Source organism: Sporothrix brasiliensis (genome assembly GCF_000820605.1).
Source record: "Sporothrix brasiliensis 5110 chromosome Unknown Cont20, whole genome shotgun sequence".
Lineage (NCBI taxonomy): Eukaryota > Fungi > Ascomycota > Sordariomycetes > Ophiostomatales > Ophiostomataceae > Sporothrix > Sporothrix brasiliensis.
The window spans coordinates 4682598-4699049 of NW_024467139.1; the positions used below are offsets into that span (position 1 = coordinate 4682598).

The window sequence follows — 16452 nt, forward strand, 5'->3', positions numbered from 1 at the left end:
CCGACCCGCCACCTTGTGCCATTGGTGACGCGATTTTCCATTCAGGGTTTTAAGCCTGTAATGTAACAAAAAGCAGCACGTCGATGTGTATGTCGATCGTTCCGCTAGACGTTAAGATGGCGCTCTCGGAACTTGACCAACGGACGCTACAAACTTGTTCCAAACGGCGACCCACCTTAAACGAAGGCTGTGGTCTAGACCAAACTTGTTTTGTTCCTTATTCTACATCGTAATTACTCTTCCTTGCCCAATACGAAGTACGAAGCTTTCGTCTCGACGCATCCGCCACTTTTGGCCAAGACCATCAGCACCGACCACTGTTGCTGTCAGCACCTCGATCCTACCAAGGGCAAGACAAGAGCTGAAATAGGGGCACAAAAATGAAAAAGAAAAAAAAACGATCCTGCAGGATTGGAGGGATTCGCGACAAATTGACAACAAGACTCAGTCGGCAGCACCGCCAACAGGTTGTTTGAAATGGGAATCCACATACTGGAGCAGATCCAGGACTCAGCTCGTAGCTCTTTGCTTTTATGGCATCCTCTGAAGCGACGTGTGCGACCCTGTTTCAAAAGTCGCATTATATTATTCCTGTGACGACTACAGTTGTGTGTCTACAAAACAAGCGTCTATTTCCTTTCCTCCCTGCCAAGCTTTGGAGGTGACTCGCGAATCAAGCCACTTTGTGGTGGGGGGGGGGGGGGGGGTGTCGTTGCCCATCTCTTTGTACCTTTGGCGATGCGAAAATACCAATACGCCGGACAGCGTAGCCACAGTTCTTTGACGTATGTCGTGCTTTGTACCATTGACGCCGTCTCGCTAAAAACCCAAGTTAGTCCCATCAACTATTTATCTATTTATCTACCCTCTGGAGGTCGGGAGTGCTAGCCATGTGACCATGCAGTATATTCCTTGGCAGCGTTTACTTGACGGCTACTGACAAGAATCGTGAACGTGGGTGAGAAAGCAGTAATCAAACGAAGAAACGAGAGGGCCATAAGAATAAAGACAGAAAGAGTGTAATACCGTGGCTATTCCATCTTTCAGTGGGAAGCTGTAAGGCGTTTTACTAGCCAATACAACAACCTCTGTACAGGGCATCCTTCACTCCGGCGCGTTCTGGGTTTTTGCAGATCACGGCACAGAGCGGTCTTTTATCAATACTCACAGAATGACAATGCTGACCTTTTTAACCCACAGTGGCCGGCGGCGAGATTGATTTCTGATGCCGCTGTGCTCTACGTAATGTATTTTTAACGTTCCATTCGTCTCCGTATCACATTCTTTAACGAGGTAACTACATCGCCCAAATTGATCTTTAGCGAGCCGGTCCATTGGACTTTTAAAACAGTTTCGCTTTGTTCAGCGCTCTGGGAACAACTGTATTCTTCACACAAAATTACATCTGGAATTCTGATATCCCTTTGCGTGTTGGCGCCTAAGAAAACTATTGAAACGTCGCTTGATATAAAAGACAGAATACGTGCCGGTGCTAAGAGTGTAAATATGTAAAAAGCAGAGCTTAATACTTCGTCAGGGTTACTCAGTCCCTGCTGTTCCTTTCTATAATTGCATGGCAGCTACTGTCAGACCAGGCAGTGGTCTCCTACGCGGTGTGTAAGCGGTCTCGTCCATCTTATGTTCCGCAGACCCCCTTATGCCTTATGAATATACAACAAAATAGAAAAATACTCGAAGGATTCCCACTGATCCGAGACTTGTTCCAGTGCTGTGACCCGTAGTTCGTATTTGAATTCACCATGCAACCACTTGCGTGCTTTTCGTGGACAGTTTCTCCCCGACTATGATCTGCCGGAGCCCTGCATCCCCCTCTTCGCTCTCTTTTGTGCCCTTTCAGGTTATCGGTTCACCCTTTGGTGCTCATTGTCATCCACAATGATTTTCAAATTCGCGGCCCTCAAGGCGTCCATGACGACGGCCACCGAAAACACGGGCCGTTTGGTCAACTCTCGTGTGCTCAAGGCGGTGCTGGTGATCATGGCCGTCTGGGTGGTTTCCTTCAGTGCCCTTAATAACATCGACACCTTGGCCGGACGGCGGGTTGAGAAGAACAGGGGCGCGTTCGACCGTCTCGCACACGGCGGACCACAAACACAAAACCATCCACAGACATCGACACAGGGGCATGTATCCGACACAGACGTACCAGAACTGCAGACGCCATCACGACCTCACGACACCCTCATCACCTATGTGTACGCTGAGTCTGCGTTTGGCCGCGAGAACCTCGCGTACTTTATACAGATCGGGCTGCACCGCGCCGCCGACTTTGTCTTCATCTTCAACGGCGAGACCGACGCCGCCAACCTCTTGCCCGACTGGGACAACATCCGCGTCGTCCGCCGCAACAACACCTGCTACGACATGGGCGCCGTAGGCGAAGCGCTGCGGACCAACAACCTGTGGAAGAGCTACACCAAGTTTATGAGTATCAACTCCAGCCTGCGCGGGCCCTTTGTCCCCTATTGGTCCGGCGGCTGCTGGACCGACCTTTACCTCAATAAGATCACCGACACCGTCAAGTTTGTCGGCCTCACGGCCAACTGCCATCCGCGTCCGCACGTCCAGTCCATGATCTTCGCCACCGACGACACGGGCATGTCCATCTTGCTCGACCCGGACCATGCAACCTCAGGCGTGGCCGACAAGTTCGGCGGCGCCGACGACCCTGTCGGCCTCACCGGCTGTTACAATAACCACCGCTCTGCCGTCCACTCCGAGGTTGGCCTGACGACGCTGATCCAGAACGCCGGCTACGCCGTCGACGTCATGATGGCCGCGATCCACCAGGAGACAAGCCTCGAGGCGTACTGCAATGCCACGAACAGCAATGATGTTCTGTTCAACGATGCCTACTTTGGCTTCAACGTCCACCCCTACGAGACCATTTTTATCAAGACGAACCGCGACATCGATCCGGTGGCCATTAAGAAGCTCTCCGAGTGGCATCTGAAACGGAACATGACCTCCCAGACGCTGTGCCCAGCACGGTGACATGCACCATTTTGTCGTTGGACCTTTGCTATTATCTTGGATTCTATTGTATTGTCTTGTTTTCCTGTTTGTTTAAAATTAGAAGGCATTTCTGGTTAGGGATTGAAAGCGGCTTGGGAGAGATATTTGCTGCGTACGATTGGTATGGTATAACTCCCCATCAATGCTGCTATACTTCATGATGTATACACTTGACTTCACTTAGCGTTGAAGCTGTCAATTGATAGATCATTTATATAAGGAAGCTCGGCAACTGCCTTTCACATAATACAGCTGTTCGGGCGACTCACTAAAAGTGGGCCCGATCTGCAGCGTCCGCCTTCCCGGATCGTGCGCCTTCCGTGCCTGTGTTTGAAGAGCGTGGCAGGTACATTCGTATGTAGCCATTGCGCGAAAGGGCGACCGACGTCAGTTTCCAAGAACACAGCGTTAACGGGCGGCTGCAAATTGCGTCGATTGTCCGATCATTTTGCTTTTGCCTACTATCCTATATCGAAGTCGTTTATTGCCTTGCCACCCCTTTCCAGGTCGTAAGCATCGTTCGCCCTGAAGCTGCAAACTAGCTTACAAACTAGCTGGCGTCCACATCGTTGCCATCATCGCATCTACGCACCACGCACCGTATCACACTTCCATCACAGCCATGGCTTCAACAGAGCCGACTTCAACTTCAGCGCCGGCCACAACACCACATGCAGGACCGGCGGCTGCCCCTGGGTCTACGCCAGCGACACCTGCGGCAGCCGCCATTATCCTGCGGACGCCGTCCAAGTACATCACATCGTCGTCTCCCGCTGCTCCCTCTGCGTTCAAGGCACCCCCGGCCGAGTGGCTCGTCCGCACCTGGTCCGTCACCCACTCCACCCTCAGCATGTGGCGCTCCGCCCAGAACGTCCGCATCAGCTACCGCCTGCTGCCCGACGACGCCAGCGGCCGCCCGCGCAACGAGGACCGCGTCGAGTACGAGTCAAACAAGGGCACAGGGCCGAAAAAGATCAAGTCGGTGGAGGGCACCAACCTTATGGGGACCGACGGCACGTTTGACTGGCGCGGCAAGAGCTGGCTGTTTTTCGTCACGAGCCACTGGGAGATTCTGGGCTGGGGCGAGCGACCGGTGGCCGGCGGCGCGCCGGGCGAGGTAGAGCGGTGGGTGGTAACGTGGTTTGCGCCGACGCTCTTCACCAAAGAGGGCATCGACTTTTACAGCGACCGGCGCGAAGGGCTGAGTGCCGAGACCGCGGCAGCGCTGCAGACGGCCATTGCCACGACGGCGCAGTGGCCGGCCCCGCTGGCGACGCTGGCCAAGGACCTGCTACCGGTCGACATCAACCTGCCCTGGGCAGAGTGAGAAGCGCAGCAGCAGCGAGATGATGCTCTTGGGAGAGAGTGTGCTACGTGGGAAGAAACACGATACCTTTCTCTGTCATATGAATATGTGTTGTCATTGTACTGCAAGTTCTGTTTCGTGTTCGTTTGAGTTGATTTGTTCGCTTCCATGAAACTAAATGTAGTATGCTCGCACGTGGTAATCTATCAATTCCATCCCATATACCAGGATATTCTGCCCTTTGAGAAACATCCTCCGTGTCCCAGTGTTCCAGATCCTGTCCCGTGCTCCATGTTCCTTGTTTCCATGCACCGTTGCTTTGGCCCATTTGCCAAGAGCGTGACAAACAAGAACAATACAGAAGCTGAAAGACACAAAAAGAGACGCACATACAACGCCCTGAGCGTACCGGTATATAAAGCTGTAGAACATGCTCGAAATAAATAGCAGTAAATAGAAAAGTAAAATCGTTTCCGTCGTAAAACAAGAGACACTTGCATGCCGGTGCTTTGCTATGCAGGGGTATAGGGTGCAAGTAAAAAGGACAATGATAAACAATTAAATAAAACAAAGAGCAAACGGCCAGTGGGAAGAGAAGCAGAGGCCGCGATGAAACGAGAAAATGAAGGTACGGCAGTGCATGTGGTGAGTAAACATGCACACCGTGAATAAAAGACGATAGCGAGAAATATTGAAGAGATATGGGAGGGTTGCATGTAGGATACAGGCAAGACGCCGTCCTACTCCAGAGCGTCAGAGTATTTGCGGATGTCGTCGTCGCTTAGTGCGCTCATCCAAAGGCAACGTTCCGTGATGCCCTCGATCGGCTGGAAGTTGTAGAGAGCGCTCGCCTCGACGAGCCGCAGCACCGTCTTGACAATGCTAGCCGCAAACCGGCACCGCTCAAAGTTGACAAGGGGGGGTGTTGTGGGCGAGCTGGCGATCTCAGAGGGCCGTTGGGCGTTGAAGAGCAGGTCGTGCGTGTAAATGCCCACAAACGGGATGCAGCCCGCATCCGCATTGTCGATCCCAACGGCCTCCATCTCGGCGCGCAGACCATAAAAATTGCGCGTCGGCGAGACCAGTGCCTCCAGGTCGCGCAGCGTACGGGCGTCGCTCGGTGGTATCATGGCCCACGTCCTCGCAAGTCGGCCAACCTCGTTGCTCGTCAGTGCAATCGTGATTTGGCTCATCGTTGCGTAGTTTCGGTACCGCCGGCAGTGTGCTGCAATGTGGATGAATTTGATGAGGCAGCGAGCACGCTCCTCCAAATCCTGTGTCAGGATCACCTCAGAGATGGCCCACTTGACCATGATGTTGAAGCGGGCAATAACGACCTCGACGCCACGGGCGTCCGAGTTGCGCAGGAAATCCACCCAGGATCGAGAATTGCCATTCTCGGCGTTCTTCCACCGCATCTCAATCAGCTCCTTCCAGTCAATCTCGTGAAGCGCATCCTTTTCAATCAGCGTGAACTGCTGTGCAAGGATCTCCGATTCGAATGCAAGGATGAACGGCAGGTGAACCGAGAAGGCACGGGCTGCCTCAGCCTTGGCTGTCACCTGTGCTGGGGACGGTTCGAAGACGGACCGCAGGCCCATGGAACTTAGGACCTCGGCCTCCTCCGCTTGCTTCTTCGAACGCAGTGTCTCAGGCGCTGCTCCGTCAGGGCTCGGCGTTGGCGGAAGAGGCTTGTCCTCCCAGACCTGGAAATCGTGAAGCTCGGGGATCTTGGCGGTATCGGGTGACATCTGCAGGGCCTGGACAAGCGTAATGGGCGGCGACGGTGGGTGGCCGTCGTGGATATGGATGTCTTCCACAAGCTTGCCAGGATGCTGCTCCTGGAACGGAATCGACGGAGTCTGCGATGGTTCTATCTGCGGGTCGCCAATTGGGTGGGCAGGCATGCGCGAAACGACAGTGTTCGAACGCACAGGGCCCTGTGTGGTGCTGGGGCCGTAAATACCAAGCTCGTCAGTTTCGTCAGGGAATTCAACAGATAGTTCGGAAGAAAGGTCACTGGCATGGTCGCTCTCGTCCTCTAGGAAGGAGACGTCCGTTCCTTGGCGGGGGCTTTGTGGCATTGTTTCTCCAGGAGGGATCTTCTCAATGCTTTCCGTCTTTTCGACAACATCATAGGAGTCTTGGTGAACAAGGTGGCCGCTGCTGCGGCCCGTGGGGGTCTGGACGCTGCTTTCATTGGCTTCTTCAAAGATGGACTGGTTGGCCCATTCTTCGGTGGGAGCGCCTTTACTCCTCCCGTCGTCGGTAAGGCCACGGTCAAGCAAAGGTATGGACGAGTACGACTCGCCGGATTCGGACAAGAAAGACTGTACATCTTCGACCATGCGGGGCACTGCGGCAGGGCGAAACGCGGGTGGCGGAGAAAACGCTGGAACATGCGAAGAGGTGGCCATTGAGCTGCTTCTTGGATCGTCTGTCCCTCTCCCATATTCACTTTCGATTGCATCCAGTTCCGTGGCAGCCACAGTGCTCTGCTGAGCAGACTTGGAGAGCAGAGACTGGTGAGAAGGAGCGAGGTCGCTGTGGACGATTTGTCTATGTCGGTGGTCGGTCTTTTCTTCTGCTGTCAGGCGGCTGCTGTCTGAGGCAACTTGCGGGGCCAAGAAACCGCTCAGTGGAGGTGCAGCGGTGCCCTTGGTCAACGTAGTGGGTAAGAACACCTTGGATGGAGGCTCGGAGAAGGAGAGTTTCTTTGACTTGCGCTCAAATTTTCCCTCAAGCTTCAAGAGAGCCGACTCCACGCCACCGTCGTCATCCACATCATCTGGGATTTGAGCTAGCTTCTGTGCCTCCGCTTCGAATGAAGGACGCATAACAGGCTTCGATGAGTAAGTGCTGACCATGGACATCCGTTTCTTGAGCTTCTTCTTGTCGGTCATCATGCCAACGGAAAACGTCTCCTCTTTGTCGCGTGAAAAATCAACCGAAATCACATCTACAAACCCACCGGACTCCCGCGCCTGACTGTGCACAAAGGAGCTGCGAATCGATTCCGAGTATGTGGTTAGGGAGCCAACCGACCGTGAGCGCCGAATCGGTCCTTGGTCCAAATCGCCCACAGTGGTGACAGCCCGCAGATCACCGCCAGGCCGTCTCCGTAAAACGCGAGGAGGCTGCGGCGCCTGGGTCTCAGAGGCGTCGTCAACAGACGCGTCGGTGTAAGTGCTGGCGTCGAAACTGAGGATACCCGTAGGCGGTGCAGTGCCACTCGCGTAGGATGCTAACCGGCCGTGCCGGTATGAACGGCTGGATTTGTGTGACTTGTATGATCGGTTAGAGCGATGTCTCGAGTGTCCTTGAATCCAGCTTGGCTGTGGCCGACGAATTGGCGGTGAGCTTGGCAGGCCGAAACTGTTTGTCGCCGGGTTCTTGTTCATCACGACATCAACCTGCACTTCGCTCGAGGCCTCATATACGCCATCCTCACCGGGCCGCTGCGGAACGATGATACTGTCGTCAGGTTCGTGTTGCAGCACATAAACACCAAACGGGGGGCGAGCGCTAGTGTCTTCAACCAAGGGACCGGACGGCCCGACAGTGGAACTGTGTCCCAGTGTATCCATGTCCGGAACAAACGGGGGCAGTGGATCCATAGAAAGCGACGACCGAACGACTTGTTCGCCAAGGGCGAAAGACGAGGGGCGGGGGGTTCCCACTGGCTGTCCAGGTGGTGTTGTCGGGGGCGTCGGGTCGGCTGCCACCGACAAAAAGGATTCACCAAACAATTCGACCGATGCATTGTTGCTGTTGGGTTGAACCAGTGCGCCTGTCATGACCGGAAATTCTAAAGGAAGAGTGCCATCAACGATAACAATAGACTTGCTTCCGGTAGTGATACCCGTGTCACTGATAGGCCGTACCAGATTGTCAACTCCGCCGGGAGTCCAGCCAAGGAAGAGACCGTCAGAGTAGGCCGAGGCTGCTACTTTCGGTTCTGGTTGCCGCTGTTCATGAGTATCGGGAACGGCTCGAGCTTCATTAGAAGCATCGCCGCCAGGTTGCGCAGCGGCAGCATCCAGGGAGGCATCTTCTCGAACCGCCACCTTAAAATCTTCGGTGATTTTAGCACCGAGGAGGTCGATTCGAATAGGAGGACGGAAGCCGTTAATTCTCGGCCGAGCTTGCGGGACAATAGCAGTGCCAGGGAGTCGATTTGTCGTCGCGCCACGGGGCCCAATCGGCGCCATGTTGATAAAGTTTCCCTGGGTCGAAGGGATGGCCTGGCCTCTTGTGCTCAACGCCCGCCGAACGCTGCCGAGTAGCTTACGCATGCCCGGGCTTGACATTGCCGATGCCTTCAGCTTTTGCGAGTCTGGCGGTTCTAGAGCAAATGGCTGAAAGAGTGTTGTTTGGCGACCAACACCACCACTGGTTCCTGGTGGAAGGACTTCAACGTACGGCTGGCCTGGAGGAAATATGGCACCACGAACAAGGCTACCAGCGTAAGGGAGAGTCATCAAGATCTCATTGTTCTTCTGCAGCAACTTGTCCATAGTCGATTGTTCACGCAGAGAATCTGTGAGGCTATTGTTTCTCTTGTGTTGTTGTATGTGGCCAGACGACTTCTGGCCGTCGCTGGGCCGAACACGTTTACCGACAAGTGCGCGAGGAGTTGTTGCAACAAGACCGCTCGCACTGTACACTAACGACGGTTCCGCAGGATGTGCACCAAGCGGCTGCCCTATACCAGCCTGGAGGAGACGCATGTTCTTTGTTGGGAATGAGCAAGAGACAATATCTAAGCTCGTGATGCTCGCCGGGGAGGCTTGCCTCCGAGCACTGAAATCATTCGTCGATTCCCGGTTTTGCGGAGTTGCTGGGCGGTCACCAAGCACAACGGAGTCGATATGGGCAGCTTGGCCCCCTGTTGCTCGGAAACTGCTACCCGGCTCTGGTTGGACCATAGATTCGGGGGATTGGAAGTGTGTGAGAAAGTTGGAACCGTCCTCCTCATCTTCCTCATCTGGTAAAGCACCAATAGCAACCTGCTCCCAGAAGCTGGGGTCGAGGGTGGGATTGCGGTGACCAGCAATACCGCCTTGGGAGATTGGTACTTCGGGTCCAAGAGAGTCATCAAAATCGGGGCCGTCCCAATACTGGGCACAGGAGCGCCGCCAGCATTTTTTCAGTTCCGTCAGAATCTTGAGCTGAACCTTGCGTCCACTTGCGTCCTGGGAAAGTTCCTTCACGAAGCCGTTGAGAAGCTCGCAAAATAGGACACGCAGTTCGTAGTCGAGCACGAAGTCGTCCATAAAATAGTTAAGGATCCAGTGGCGTAGAGCGACGAAGGTGCGGACGCGAACAACCATGCCGGCTTCGTCTGATCTCTCAACAGCCCAACGCAAACGGGCGACGAGCATCCGAAGAAGGTCCCGTGCATCGAGGAAAGCACGGTAAGTAAGGAAAAAGTCAGAAACGAGGTCATAGTCCATGAACTTGGGAGAGGTGATTTCCGCAACAAGACGAGGAGGTGTTGCAGCAGTAATCGTATTTGTCACCGGTGAGAAGCGGACAATGGTGCGGTCGTCGCACGCCGGCTTGAAAGTAAGAGAGTCGAACATTTCCGGAACAGACATCGCATAGTTGGAATGGTAGGCTGGACGCAGCCCCACGGGTTGCTCGTCTATAAGGAAGCGCGGTGAACCAAGGGGCGACGGAAGGCCTTGTGCTTTGCCTTTCTGCCTCTCAAAAATGTCTTGCCGCGGAGAAACTAACGAGTCCTCTTCCAGCAATGAGTGAGAGTGATCAAAAGCTGGGCTGAAATATGATGGCCGGCTCGAATAGGGCTCGTCGGTCGGGGCATACGACGAACCGCGAAGAACAGGCGTACCGCGAAGCGTAAACCGAGGAGAACCTAGTTTCCACGTAGGTATGGCGATTTCGAGGTGAGGCACCGAGGCGTTCGGATTCGTTGGGGCCAGGTCCTCCAAGGTTTTTGCACGTTGTTTATCGTCTGCCGGCTGCGTAATGACGATCTTGAAGCCACCTGGTTCAGACTCGCGCGCAATACTTGTATCCTGGACCGTCGAGTCGGATATGGCCCTGCGGTGCCTGCCTCCTGGCCGCACTGCTACCGCACCGGCTGTGCTGGGCCGTGGAACCACACTGCGCGACGAGTTGTTGGAGTTAAATAGGAGAGGCCCCTGCACGGGAAGTGCCGTGGGCGAAGAGGGTTGGTCCGGTGTCCAATCGCTACCGAAAAGTTTGCTTGTCGTCTCTAACCGCAATGGCTGCCGCTGAATCTCGTGCCTTTGCTCTTTCTGATTCTGTTGCATCTCCTGCTGTGGTCTGTGCAGTCGGTCGCTACGCTTGTCCTGGTCTTGCATGAGGATATCGAGACCTGCTGTACCAGGTGGCGTCATGGGAAACACGAAATTCGGCTGGGGCGATCGCAGGTGTACGGGTCGCACTGTCGGCCTGTAGTAATGTCCGTCAGTCAGCCAAGTTCATGAAGCCCAGAAGAAACCCAAAACATGAGACATGCAAGGATATGGGCGACCTCGTGCTCGCCAAAGTACTCGTTCATCTGTTCATTCCTCCCCTCGGTTTCCCGGCCTGCTGCGTCTTTATAAACTCCTTGACCACTCACCTCAAATATATGCGGCCATTGTTACCCACATTGGCCACGGTGAATTGCCGGCCCTCTCGACCAGCAGACGACCCATCAGGTGCAATATCCCACTTGTCACCTCCGTCCACGGGGTCTTTCTTAGATAGCCGGTCGATCTTGTTCTCCTCTTGGCTCTTGCGCTCGGTGGCGGGCAGAAGAGACTTTGGTATCGCGGTTGGCGAGGATCGTTTCTTTGGCCGGGTGACGGTAAGGCGTGTACCCGCTCTGTCGCTCTCGCGGGGTTGCGTCATACGGCGGAGCTTCAGCTCACGCAGCGAACCACCGCTATATGTGACCGACCCGGCCTCGCCTTCTCGTGCGCCATGCAATCTGCCAGCCGCCGCTTTCGCTCGCGCGCTCGAGGAACCGGGTAGTCGCTTTGGTGACGGTGAGGAGCGAGAATGCGCCGCTCGTAGCTGTGACAGTGATGGTGCTTCCGGCGGCGAAGGTGGCCGTAATGGCGGGTATGCTGATACTGTCCGGTCTATGACTATCCGCTCACCGGTGGGTGACTGGATGGGGAGCTCGAACGAAGCCTCCATTGTCGACGGTGGCAGCAGCAACGCCCGCTCCTGGCACCGCTGGTGATATTGCTACTGCTATATCGGCTTGTTCATCTGCTGCACAAGGCAGCCCGCACGGAGAGGCGGCAGTATGGTGCTGGTCTGCCACAGTAGCTCTTCAAAAGCGATTTGGGGCCGGTGGTACAATGGAATGTGTCGATCGTGGGGTTGAGGCCAAAACAGTTGGCACGCGGCGTCTTATCTGGACGTAAGGGCAGCCTCGTGCTCGATTATAGCTGTCGAAAAAGGACGGGAGGAAAAAGCATAGGAAAATAGTAGAGAAAGGAGTCAACAAAAAGTGTACTTTGTTCTGATGCTAGGTAAATGTGTGGTCGTATGTGTGAGCATACAGAAAAGGAGCGCTGGTCTACAGAACAGCGACCAGGAATTGCTGCTCTTTGCACGGAAGATGGCGGATGGGCAGTGCGCCTCTCGACGGAAGCTGCATAGCATAGGCAATAAGGAAAGAGCGTGGTGCACTGGGAAGTAGGAAGGGGCGTTGGGTGGAGTCGAAGGCTCATGTGGTGGGTGCGCGGAAGGAACAGCAACACTAAGTCGCAATGCTAAACAGACACAGGTTATTTGATATGTCGTAATTGCTCTGTGTGCAGTGAACGCGCCGTAGTCGCATTGGAGAGACGAGGTGGGAAACACATGCCGTTCACAATAATACATAGTGCAAAGCCTTTAAATTATTACAGCTCTGCCCTTCTCTTCTTCTTGCACACGGATACGTGTCCGGAAAACGGAATGCCTTATCCACCGGAACTTGGTCGCGCCTGCCTTGAACAAAGAACGGGTTCTTGCCCGTCACGGAAACCATAAACAAGGCAGCTGCAATCTTGGTTGGCATTGCCTCGGAAAGCAGTGAAGGTGCGACTCGAGAGCGAAGAGAAGGAAAGAACGCGTCAATATGAGAAAGAGAAGGTGACGGGGGTTGGTCGAAGGGCCGCATTGTCCAATAATAACGTCAACAACAAAACTGCCAACAGCTGGACATGCACTCGAAAGACCACCCGACACGAAAAAGCGAATGAGGCAAAGACGAACGCAAGACCAAACACTGGGCACCAACTGGTGCGAGCATCAGGCTAACAGCGGAAGGATTGTCGCCAGTAACGGTACGCATGAGAGAAAAGGGGAAGCTGGAAATAAGGTGACTTTTTGCCGAAATACCAAGCCCCTGGTAAATTGGCTCATTGGGAAGCATTGAAAGGTGCGCTACAGGGGTCTGTCTGCGACTGGGACAGGACTATTGATTACAGATTGGTACTTACAAGGGGGACTTCGGATGGGACAGGTTCGCAGCGAGACCGCTGGGAAAGCGAGGTCATTTATCGCCCAGCCGCTTCCCTGCAAAATATGGGCGAGAGAGCTAACCGGGTGCAGTGTGACGAAAGAAGCAGACCAGGGTGTTCCTGGTGGCATACTTCTTACTCCATACGTCGTAATACACTCAAAATCATCCCAGGGCAGAAGCCACGGTGGGTGACACAAGACTGGCCGTAGCTTTGACCAGGCCGTGTCGGGCCCGTTGCTGGACGGGGGATAGGCTTCATTTTTCTGCGAATAACACGACCAACACAGCCAACGAGCCAAAGGCCCAATGGAGCCGCAGCTACGACGCCGCCAGCCAGCCTCAGTGCTTCTGGTCTGGCCAATATCGCGCACGTCATGGCTTGACCCAGTCCATCTACTCCATAAAGTGCTTGCGACGCCCTGACATCGCATGGAGATCAGGCTCAGCATCCACACGACTTACTGGTTTGCAAAATTACGGGTTACAAGAACAGGCGGGTGACAGCGCTGAAACAGTGTGAATGCGCAAAACAGTGAGCACAAACTCACAAGCTTCTATCCGGATGGCAGAAGCGGGACATCGAGTGCATTCACCCCACTCGCGAGCCATCGCTACTCTCCAGCGTTGGACTCTGACAGTGAATATGGAAAGAAACGATGCTGATCATTGAGGAATATCACCGAGAGACAGTGTGCTCCGCGCCGATTCGACAACCGAAAAAGCAACGACTCGACAATCACGACAATCACGACGATGCCCTAGACACATCACCAGACGTGCTCTTCAGTGACGTTGGCGCATTTTAGACGGCACTAAACGCTCGTGATATTCTCCATGATGGGCAGGTCGCGCAACGTCGTTGAACAGGAATATGAGAGCCTAGAGCTAGCGGTGTGGTTGTTGGTAGTACTTTTGTCGCGCGCAACCGTTTGCCATCCGTCGTCTTCGGGCACAGCCGATCGACACCAAAACCCACATGACGAAAGATTAGGGACGTCTGCTCTTCCAATGCACCTGTCACGACCTAAACAGCGCATCCTCTTCGCGCAAAGTTTGGACTCGCGAAAATAACGGCGTCGCGCTTGATGCAGGCTCCGAGGCGAGCCAGGCTAGCGCGTGATGGGCGTGAATGGGATGAGAGCGGGTCGCATCACAACGCTCATCACAAAAAGCAGCAAAAGGACAGCCAACCAGATCCAGGGCCAAGCCAAAACAAGTCTAGCCCGTGCCCTTTATGAGCCGCGGTGGGTTCGAAACGGTGCGCCGCTTTCTTCCGTCTTTCCGTCCCTTTGACTCTTTACTTCTGGCCAACTAGCTTGAGACCTGTTTCGCCAGCTCAACGCCAAATCGTTGAAGAAAGAATTCAACGGACCCGTGGAACGGTAAACAGTATACGGACTGCTCTCTTAACGATTAAGGCATAATTCTGTCGAAGGATAACTGGCGCCAGAAAAGGGAACCAGATAGTCTCATCGTTGGCGGAGACTTCTTGCAGGCTGCATGGCAGTTCCAGTCGGCTTACTACGATCAACCAGTGTCCATATGTTACCAGTCGCTGCCATTGAGACCCTCGGGCCACAACAGTAAAACATTTGCCTTCTAGCATGCAGGCGAAATGTTACGCAAGGACATCAGGTACAGCCGCAAGCTACTTATTGCAAGAAGCAACAGAGGCGAGTTGCGCGTTGGGCTTAATCACTTGCCGGCATACAAATTACTGCCCTAACGTGTCGCCGCTCGGACCTCCTCGGTGAAAGCCAGTATCGACGAGATGGGTGCAAGTATTTTCATATGATTACTTCTTTTTCATATCGGCGCGGCCCCATCTAGCGAATTCCCGACCTCGAGAGACATTAACTCGCAAGATACTCCGCCCAAAATATCTCACACGGGAGAAAATAGCGGCAATCTCACCAACAGTTCCGGGTCCTGCAGAAATCTCAGAGACCTGGGCAGTTGCAAAAGTATGTAGCTCCGTACCAGGAATCTCTCCCGAAGATGTATGAGCATTGATAAGATACGTCGTATAACTCTGCAGCACCTTTCCAGCACCCAGCAGTACATCGGAGGTTTTGATCTGCTCATGCCGTCGCTCTCATGCAAGTCTGCTATTCATGCCCGCTTCCAAAGCTGTCCCCCGATGCTTTTGATTCCAGCTGCACTTTCTTTCATCCTGCCGCTCTGGAGGATCATACGACCAGGGTCAACCAGCAGAGTGGGTAAATTGCTTCCCGTTGCAAGGGAGCGAGGGAGTCTGCTATGCTTGGCATGTACACTTTGTGGGCGGGTTTCTGGCACCATTTCCACGAAAGCACCCCAATGTATACACATACTCTGAAGGCGACAGGAAGACAAAAGGTATTTTGCAGCAAACACAACATCAGCGGCATTCGTCAACAAGTCCTGTTATTTTCAAAGGGAAAGGAAACACACTTGCTCCGACGAATTGCGAAACACCCCGAGTACGTTTCTATGGCTCCAGAATTTTAGCAGCCTCCTCGTGTCGTTGTCGACCCATCACAACTTACACAGACGGCGAGGTCCCTCCCTGCAAGGAGATGCTCAGACAGATCAAGATAAAAGCTACGAAGCAACAACTTGTACAGCCAGGCAACGCGCCCCAAACGCGACGTATCTTTTGTATCAAATTACTAACAAAAACGCGACGTTTTCCACTGGCACTGGCATGGATACCACACTGGCAAGAGTCACAGTGGCCAGCGTCCCGACAATCGGGGTGGGCGTCTGCCCTCCATATGTGGCGTACAGAAGCCTTCAGCTCCCAATGCATTCAGCCAGGCGAGCATCCCAAGTAAGCTGAAAAGTGAAATACAGGCCCCTTTTCCCCATCAAATCCAGGACCTCCCAGAAAACAAGAAAAAATTGGGCTTTGCTATGGGGTTGATATAGCGGTGCGACATGCATCTGCACCTACGGGCTGCAGGCCAAAACTTGGCCTATGAAAAGGCAGCACTCAGTTCCGAGATCAAGGCGCCGTCGGTACGGACAGGCGACCAGATAGAGATGCATCAAATTGAAGAGAAATTGTTTTGAAATCCAGACATGTCAAAAAGAGGGGGCAACGGAAGAGGGAACATCGCACTTTCTTAGCCAACTGGGCCGGGGTAACAAGATTCATTCCGGGGGCCAAACCAGTTGACAGATTGACAAACAGGACTTGGTCTGTTGGGAGCATTGGGGGCAGAAGAACATGATGCCTCAAGGTTCACATAAAATGCCACGTCGCATTTTCTCAAAGGACTCTGTCGTCCTTGTCAACACCTGCAAGCCACAATGGTGCTGGGCCAAAGGCCAGAAGAGTCTGTGCCTAGCAGCCGGCCGGCCCTGGAGAGACGGCCGCCATTTGCTAACGTATTAATATGAAAGCAGCAATCATCCGACATTGGGACATTGGAGGTAAGGCTACCGACACCAACTGCTACCGCACACCGCACGCCACATGTTCACGGCATCATATATCGATGGTCGAGAGACATCGAGGTCGTGCAAGCGACATAGTCTCGACAAGAATGGTGGTTTTCCAGCCCATTGTTTCGTGCCCTCGCCAATGCCAGGAACAACCTACTTCGCAGGCGCGGCCCATTGACCAAAA

At 53.9% G+C, this 16452-nt stretch overlaps 3 protein-coding genes across 3 annotated transcripts; 2 read left to right on the plus strand and 1 right to left on the minus strand.

The window, feature by feature from the left end:
• Nucleotides 1-1896: 1896 nt before the first annotated feature.
• Nucleotides 1897-3015, plus strand: SPBR_07481 (uncharacterized protein; the record flags this gene model as incomplete). The annotated part of the gene is made up of 1 exon (XM_040765735.1): nt 1897-3015. The coding sequence occupies one exon, from the start codon at nt 1897-1899 to the stop codon at nt 3013-3015; it is 1119 nt and encodes a 372-aa protein (XP_040617224.1).
• Nucleotides 3016-3658: 643 nt separating this feature from the next.
• SPBR_07833 (uncharacterized protein) lies at nt 3659-4363 on the plus strand (the record flags this gene model as incomplete). Its single annotated transcript, XM_040766087.1, has 1 exon — nt 3659-4363. One exon carries the CDS (start codon nt 3659-3661, stop codon nt 4361-4363), a length of 705 nt encoding a protein of 234 aa, XP_040617225.1.
• A 719-nt stretch (nt 4364-5082) lies between these two features.
• On the minus strand, nt 5083-11518 carry SPBR_06315 (low temperature essential protein; the record flags this gene model as incomplete). Its single annotated transcript, XM_040764572.1, has 2 exons — nt 5083-10783; nt 10956-11518. The coding sequence occupies 2 exons, from the start codon at nt 11516-11518 to the stop codon at nt 5083-5085; spliced, it is 6264 nt and encodes a 2087-aa protein (XP_040617226.1).
• Between the last annotated feature and the right edge of the window lie 4934 nt (nt 11519-16452).